This window comes from Geotrypetes seraphini, chromosome 9, assembly GCF_902459505.1.
Source record: "Geotrypetes seraphini chromosome 9, aGeoSer1.1, whole genome shotgun sequence".
In the NCBI taxonomy this organism is placed as follows: Eukaryota; Metazoa; Chordata; class Amphibia; order Gymnophiona; family Dermophiidae; genus Geotrypetes; species Geotrypetes seraphini.
Genome location: NC_047092.1, coordinates 16,705,449 through 16,713,535, shown reverse-complemented (window position 1 = coordinate 16,713,535; position 8,087 = coordinate 16,705,449). Strand labels below are relative to the sequence as shown.

At 48.8% G+C, this 8,087-nt stretch overlaps 1 protein-coding gene across 1 annotated transcript in view; it reads left to right on the top strand.

Moving 5' to 3' along the window:
• Positions 1–555: 555 nt before the first annotated feature.
• Positions 556–8,087, top strand: part of SMO (smoothened, frizzled class receptor) — a 47,786-nt gene continuing 40,254 nt past the window's right edge. Inside the window, exon 1 of the mRNA XM_033959213.1 lies at positions 556–1,638. Coding sequence (XP_033815104.1) covers positions 1,374–1,638 — 265 coding nt within the window. The 5' untranslated portion in view covers positions 556–1,373. The remainder of the gene's footprint in view (positions 1,639–8,087) is intronic.

The window sequence follows — 8,087 nt, the reverse complement described above, 5'->3', positions numbered from 1 at the left end:
TACTAAAGTCAGGCTACACCAATCAGGAGCTGCTTTGACTCGCCAGATAGTGGGTCAGAGCAGCTCCTGATTGGTGTAGCCTGGCTTTAGTACCAGGAAGAGGCGGCCGGAAAATACCGCGAATTACTGAGTCCGCGAACTGCAAATTCACAGGAGTTTACTGTATACCTCTAAAAGATGGGGGAAGCCACTGCTTGCCCTGCATCGGTAGCATGGAATATTGCTACTCCTTGGGTTTTGGCCTGGTACTAGTGACCTGGATTAGCCACTGTGAGAATGGGCTACTGGGCTATTCTTATGTGCTTATGTTCTAACCCGCCTTAAACACCAATGTAGATAATTTAGCAGGGATATAAAACTACACATAACATATTTGGGGAAAAAAGCACTTTTTAACTAACTTCCAGAAAGTTGCCTATTTTCCATCTTTGGGGAAACTTTGATTCTGGATCTTGCAGCCGAATTTCTGGGGTGAACAGCAGCAGCAGAAATGTTAAGAAAGTTTTCACCCCCAAAAGTACAGTTGGTGGCTAGTTCTTGCCACTTTTCTTTTGGAGGGGGAGGAATAAGAAGTCCCTGGGGTTTTGGTATGTGTGAAAGAAAATAATATGGCATGAAAACTCTAGTGTTTTGCTGTTTGGGGACGGAAACGTCCCCGTGAGGAGTGAGAGCGAAGGAGTGTGCACGGAGCAAAGGAAATCCCAGTTCCCTCCACTCCTCTCCCTTCCTGTGCATTCCTGAGAGGGAAGAAGAGGGCACAAAAGAACAGCCAGAGAGAGAAAATCCCAAACTGTGCAGCTGCCTTAGCCAGTCTTTTCCTCGGGCCCCGCAGGGTTAGGATTTTTGGGGGTTCCGAGAGGGAGAAAAGGAAAACCAGGAAAAGAGCCGTCTGCTCGGGATCGAATTACATCTTTTGCCGTCTTTGTGCTCCCGCTTCAGATTTTTCTGGAGGGGGGATCGGGAGAGAGAGAGATGGATACAGTATCAAGGGCCGCAGGATTTGAACTCTCTTGACCGGAGGATGCAGGGAGACCCCCCCAGTCGGTTTGGCTGCTGGTAAGGCTCGTACCGGGGCCCGGATTGCCGGAGGTCTGGGGGATGTTCGCCCGATGCTGGCACCGGATCCACTGCAGCCCGAAACGCGTTGAGATGCCTCGGACTGGAAGAAAAGCGTGCAAAAGTTGCAAAGGGTCGAAGGAGCGACGCTCCGCCCTTGAGAACTTTCGCTGCGAACTTTGGAGAATTCAACGTTCTATCGCCTGATTCTCCCCCACTTCCACTCTTTTTTCCCTCCCTTCCCTTTGCGTCCGATCTCGCTGGCTGCAAGAGGTGGGAGGCCCCCAGCTTCTTCTCCCTGGAAGATCTTTTTCAAGATGTCTTCCAGGGAAAAGTTCTTTGTTGGGAGGGTTTGGGCTCTGCTCCTCTCCGGGCTCCTCTATGGACTCTCGGTCCTGGGCCGAGCTCAGCTGACGAACGACACCTCGGACCTGGACCACTGCAAGAAAAGCTCAGCCTGCGAGCCCCTGAGATACAACGTGTGCCTGGGCTCCTCTCTTCCTTACAGCCTCACCTCCACCATCCTGGCCGAGGACTCTGGGTCTCAGGAGGACGCACACGAGAAACTGCTCCTCTGGTCCGGTAAGTCAAAGGCGTTGGGGTCCATTCGCTTATGGGATGCATACGTGCCTCAAAAAATTGCATCATGCAAGATAAACCTCAATCCCGTTCCTTCCAGTAATCGGGAGGTACAACTTTTTTGAATGCACTTCTCCGAATAAAGCATGCCTTATAGAGAGATAATGGCTTAGATTCAATTATTCGGGTACATTTGTACCTGAAACTTTGTGCCCTGTTAGGGCTGTGAGTTTTGACAGCCCATTTCATCCTGTGTTGTTTTGAAGATGAAAGAGGCTGTTATTGCTTTTTGAAGAGGACCCATTTCCGGGTTGCACCAACAGCCAAAGGGTCCCTTGGAGTACTTCAAAGATAAGTTTCGTGTAATATAAAGTATTAAAAGAATGGCCATGTTAACCAAGATTTGAAGACCAAGGCAAGGATGGGTGAAAGAGATGTTTTAGTATTGAGACTGTTTTTGATAACTTTTTTTTTTTGTGGGGGGGGGGGGTGGACCATTGGAAGAATACATTTTTAGTACCTATTTATTTTTCTATACTGGTCTCCCAGGGGAGGTCAAATCGGTTCACATGAATTAATCACATACTCAAATGCACCTGTGGCAATGGGGGGGATTAAGTGACTTGCCCAAGGTCACAAGAAGCAGCATAGGTTTGAACCCACAACTTCAGGCTGTAGCTCTAAGCCCTGCACCACTCTAGAAATCAAAATGTAGTAAAAACCCAAGTACAGGACAATCAAGCCATTGTGACATCATTGATGAGGTTGGCTCTTATTGGTGGAATGAGGCATTATGATGTCACAATAGGCGCTCTGGTTATCAGAGGCTGAAACTCTTCACACTATTTATTCAATTTTCTATACTGTTCTCCCAAGGGAGCTCAGAATGGTTTGCATGAGTTTATTCAGGTACTCAAACATTTTCCTTGTCTGTCCCAGTGGGCTCACAATCTACCTAATGTAGGTGGGGGCAATAAGGGGGTTAAGTGACTTGCCCAAGGTCACAAGGAGCAGCGTGGGTTTCAACCCACAACCTTAAGGTGCTGAGGCTGTAGCTTTAAGCATTGCACCACACTCTCCCCCCCTAGTAATGAGCTGGGTGTTACACTTGAATGACTCACATACAAAAATAGTTTTTTGGACCTTATAGGAGGGATTTGCCTCTTTGATCATCTCGTATAGCTCTCATATAAAAAAGTCCCAAAACACATCAATTTTATAAATGGTAATATACCCGTATAGCAAAAACCAAAAGGAATTGACCCCAAAATATCCACAAAGAAGAAAATCCAGAGAAAACCAAAAAAAACTCTGTGGAGTGACGATGTTCCCAAATGGACTTTATTTGAAAGTATCAAAGTTCCAAAGGTACACTAAAATCATCCACATAAAATAATTCCATCCACATAAAAGTAAATCATCCACATAAGAGCCTTAAAGGACCTAGTCCGCTAGGGATACAGGACCCAACACGGTCCACGTTTCGACAAAAAGTCTTCTTCAGGGGTCCCTGGAGGTCCTATAAAAGTGACTACGTGGGAAACAATTGTGTGGTGAACCTGAAGAAGACTTTTTGTCGAAACGCGGACCGTGTTGGGTCCTGTATCCCTAGCGGACTAGGTCCTTTAAGGCTCTTATGTGGATGATTTACTTTTATGTGGATGATTTTAGTGTACCTTTGGAACTTTGATACTTTCAAATAAAGTCCATTTGGGAACATTGTCACTCCACAGAATATACCTGTATAGAACAGGCTTAAGCAGTGACCTCCAGACAGTCAGCAGATTCTCATTCACAGATCTGCGGAAGTTGTGTATGTGTACTGTCCCACAGATTGCATGCATAAATTAATTAGACAATTAGCTGCTAGCAATCAATTATTGGAATGAATTGGCTCTAATTGGGAGCAGCAGCGTAGAGAGGGAAGAAGGCGCCTGGCATCGCCGTGCCACGCACCCCTTGCATACCTCTTCAAATCTTCGCTGGCAGCCAGCAGTATCTCCTATCTGCTGCTTGCACTGGCCGCAGTGCTCCCTATGACATCACTTCCTGCTCCCACAACCAGGAAGTGACATCAGAACGAGAGCTGAGGCCGGCGTGAGCAGCAGGTAGGAGATGCTGCTGGCTGCCAGCGAAGATTTGAAGAGGTGGAGAGGTGCTGGCACTCCCGCCAAGACTGCACCTGGGGCGGTCTGCCCCCCTGCCCCGCCCTCACTGTGCCGCTGACTAGGAGTTAAGTACGCATCTGCCCAATGCCTAGGGTTGCCAGACGTACGGAATTTCCCGGACACCTCCTCCTTTTCCAGGACATGTCCGGGGGGGTTCTGGACGGCTTTTCAAAACCTGGCACTTTGTCCGGGGTTTGAAAAGTTTTTGCCTAGCAGCGACGTCGGCAATGCAGTGATGGACGCGCGTGTGCCAGGTATGTACCGTATTTTCACGTAGATAACGCGCACCCGTGTAAAATGCGCACACGGGTATGGCGCGCGGGGAACACAAATCTATGTAAAAAAATTTTGATATAGCGCGCACACGCGTATACCACGCATGCTAAAACCTCTTCCCGCCTACTCCGAACCGGCATCATCCCCCCCCCCGCTCGCTTACCCACGTTTTACAACTTTTTTTTTTCAATCCGATCCGGCATCCCCCCCTACGAACCGGCATCCTCCCCCCCCGCTCACGTCAACCCCCCTCCCCCGCGATCCTACATCCCCCCCAGCACCGCATAACATGTGTTACCCAATTGGGCACCGGCACCGGCACCAGCACCAATGCACAGGATGTGCCAGTGCCAGTGCCAGTGCCCGAAGATCCTCCCTCGTTGGTTTGGGTTGGTTTGGGCTGGGCTGGGCGGTGCGGTGCAGGAGAGATCCTCCTTCTTCCTGCGCCGGGCTGGACTAGATTATCTCGGAGAGAGCGAGACCAGAAGGCTTTGAGCATGCGCAAATACTCCAAGCCTAGTCCAGCCCGGCACAGGAAGAAGGAGGATCTCTCTTGCACCGCACCACCCAGCCCAGCCCAGGCCAAACCAACCCAAACCAATGAGGGAGGATCTTCGGGCACTGGCACATCCTGTGCATTGGTGCTGGTGCCGGTGCCCAATCGGGTAAGACATGTTTTGCGGTGCTGGGGGGGATGTAGGATCGCGGGGGAGGGGGGGGTGACGCGAGCGGGGGGTAGGATGGCGGTTCGCAGGGGGGATGCAGATCGGATTGAAAAAAAAAAGTTGTAAAACGCGCTCACACGTATAACGCGCACGGTTATGCATGGTTTGTAAAATCGTGTATAACGCGCGCGTTATATGCGTGAAAATACGGTAATCACATCACACAAGCATTTGAGCAGATACCCTCCTGACAAGCGACCAGATTGAGAGGTTCAGGGCTGGAGGGTTGGAACAGAGCGGGCCTGGGGCCATGGATTTGGACTTTTGTTCCGGAAAATCTGTAACCTTACCTGTGCTCTATTGTATAACATCCGTTGAACAATTAGTAATTCTCAGTTTCCAACATTCAACCAATCATATAACAATCAATCCCACAATTTCTTCGTGATAGCAGTATATCAAAATAATTTTTTTAATAATGTCTCTAGGGATCCTCAGGCCTCCGTGCAAGTAATATAACACGCAGCGGTCTCAATCGTCATTGGTCCCAATGACATTAATATTTAATTAACACTAACATTTCTTTTCATTTTGGTTTTCTTATTTATACTTTTTCTAATTTTATTAACTTCATACTAAACATGTGCTACTTAGCTTTTGCTTAGTTTTTTTTAAAGTTTTCTTAATTTGATGACTCCCCTTGCCGACGCGTTTCGAGATTCTTGATCAAGGACCGGAGTGCTGAAAAGGAGAAGAACTCAAATTGTAGAGCGCCTCCACAAGTATCATACATTTAAAAACATCAAAACCAATATTATTTTATTAAACATTCTTCGTACCAAATTCAAAAAGATTTACAGGACTATCTAACAACAGCCGCCATAGCGCCAAAATGGCCGCAATGTTCAAATTTCACTCAGAAATAGGGAACCCCTGCAGCGTCATCGACCCACATGTTCTAGAGCAGTGTTTTTCAACCTTTTGACACCTATGGACCGGCAGAAATAAAATAATTATTCTGTGGACCGGCATCGGTCCGTGGACCGGCAGTTGAAGAACACGGGGCTAAGTCGTAGGCCAGACCCCGCCCATCTCTACCCAATCTCCACCCCAGACCCCGCCCCCATAATAGTACTAATTGCACCATGCACGTCCCGTGCCTCATCTGGAAGCCTTCCCTCTGACGTTGCAACGTCCGAGAGAAGGCTTCCGGTTCAGGCGCAGGACGCCCGTAGGAGCCACTGCCTGTGGCTTTGTGCACTGAATCAGTGAGGAAGAGGGAGCTGGTTCAAAGATAACGCCGCATCGATCGCACCGTGGAGTGGCGGTTGAAGAACACTGTTTTGGGCCTGATGCACGTGCTGACCCTGTGGACCGGCAGGAAATTTCTGTGGTCCATGGACCAGTGGTTGAAGAACACTGCTCTAGAGGACCTCCCATTAGTTCTTAAACGGACATTATTGACGGTGCTAAACGTTCCAAGATCTAATTATTATTCTGCTTGCACCATCCAGTCCATAGAGTTGAACTCAAGCATCCATCTTAATTCTTTTATATTTAAAGTTTTTTCAATGTTACCACTCTCCCACCCAACATGTGCACTCAATTGCCATCAGTTGGGCGTGAGTATTTACACCGCCTTTTGGCGGGTGTGGTTCCTTACGCCCACAATTAGGCCAAGCTCTCAACGGAGCCCCCTGAATGCCAACTTAGCGCGGATCATGACAATGCCTAATGGGCACCTGCTTATTTTTAGAAGGTGCAGTGTCCCCCCTGCGAATTCGCGGTTCGTGAAGCGTGGACTCACTCATTCGCGGTCTGCTCCGACCCCCCCTCTTCCTGTAGTAACGTCGAGCCACACCAATCAGGAGCTGCGTGTCAAAGCAGCTCCTGATTGGTAGCCCAACTTTATTACAGGAAGAGGCGGTTGGAGTAGACCTCGAGTGATTTTCTTCACCCACTGGCACTCCAGCTGCCCTCTCCTGCTTCTCCAGCTGCCCTCTCCTGCCTCCTCTGCCTTTTGACAGGCGAAGAACCCCCGTGAATTTCTGGGGAGTGTTGTACCTGTTTAAAGGTATCTAGCAAGAAAAGGGGTGTTTATGGGAGTAACTGACCAGATTGAAGATGGTTCTTCTCCGGATGTGGCTGAAAGCTGTGTGGGCTTCCACAGCGTGCAATGGGACAGTAAGGGAGGGAGGAGGTCAGCCATAGGCGCTGTCATGCTAAAGGCACAGCACCCCGCCTCCTCTCCACCCCTTCCGCTCCTCTCCTTGCTGTGCGCGCTCGCCCCATGGCATCCCCCGTACCTTTTTTACTTCCCCAGCGTGAGGTTGCTGCCCGTGTCGGCGTCAGTGCTCTCTCTGACATCACTTCCGGGACCCGCACCCAGGAAGCGACGTCGGATGGTGAGCCAACATGGGCATGCTGCTCACACCAGAGAAGTTAAAAAAGGTACGGCGAAAAGGGAAGGGGGTGCACGCGGGAGAAGGGGGCCACTACTCCGGCCGCCGCTCGCCCTTACTACGCCATTGACAGCATGTGAAGGTTTTGAAAGGAGGCATTCTTGTGGGAGAGTGTGGCGCAGTGGTTAAAGCTACCGCCTACGCATCCTGAGGTTGTGGGTTCAAACCCATGCTGCTCCTTGTGACCCTGGGCAAGTCACTTAATCCCCCCGTTGTCCCAGGTACATTAAATAGATTGTGAGCCCCCCAGGACAGACAGAGAAAAATGCTTGAGTACCTGAATAAATTCATGTAAACTGTTCTGAGCTCCCCTGGAAGAACTGTATAGAAAATTGAATAAATAGTATGAAAAGTTTCAACCTCTGGTAACCAGATCTGGTATTGTGACATCATAATGCCTCATTCCACCAATAAGAGCCAACCTCATCAGTGATGACACAATGGCTTGATTGTCCTATACTTGGCTCACTTTTATTATATTTTGATTTCTAGAGTGGTGCAGTGGTTAAAGCTAGAGCCTCAGCCCCCTGAGGTTGTGGGTTCAAACCCACGCTGCTTCTTGTGACCCTGGACAAGTCACTTAATCCCCCCATTGCTCTAGGTACATTCAATAGATTGTGAGCCCACCAGGACAGACAGGGAAAATGCTTGAGTACCTGAATAAATTCATATAGACTGTTCTGAGCTCCCCTGGAAGAACTGTATAGAAAATTGAATAAGTATGTAAATAAATGTTTAGGTCTGAAAAATTGAAACTGTGCCCGTTCCTTGGAGTTCCAAATGTACAGTGCTATGTAAACATCCTTCCAGGCATCCTTGAACAGTTTTCATGTTAAAAATACAACTCGGGGGTTTGTGAAAGTTAAGAGTTTGTTTCACTG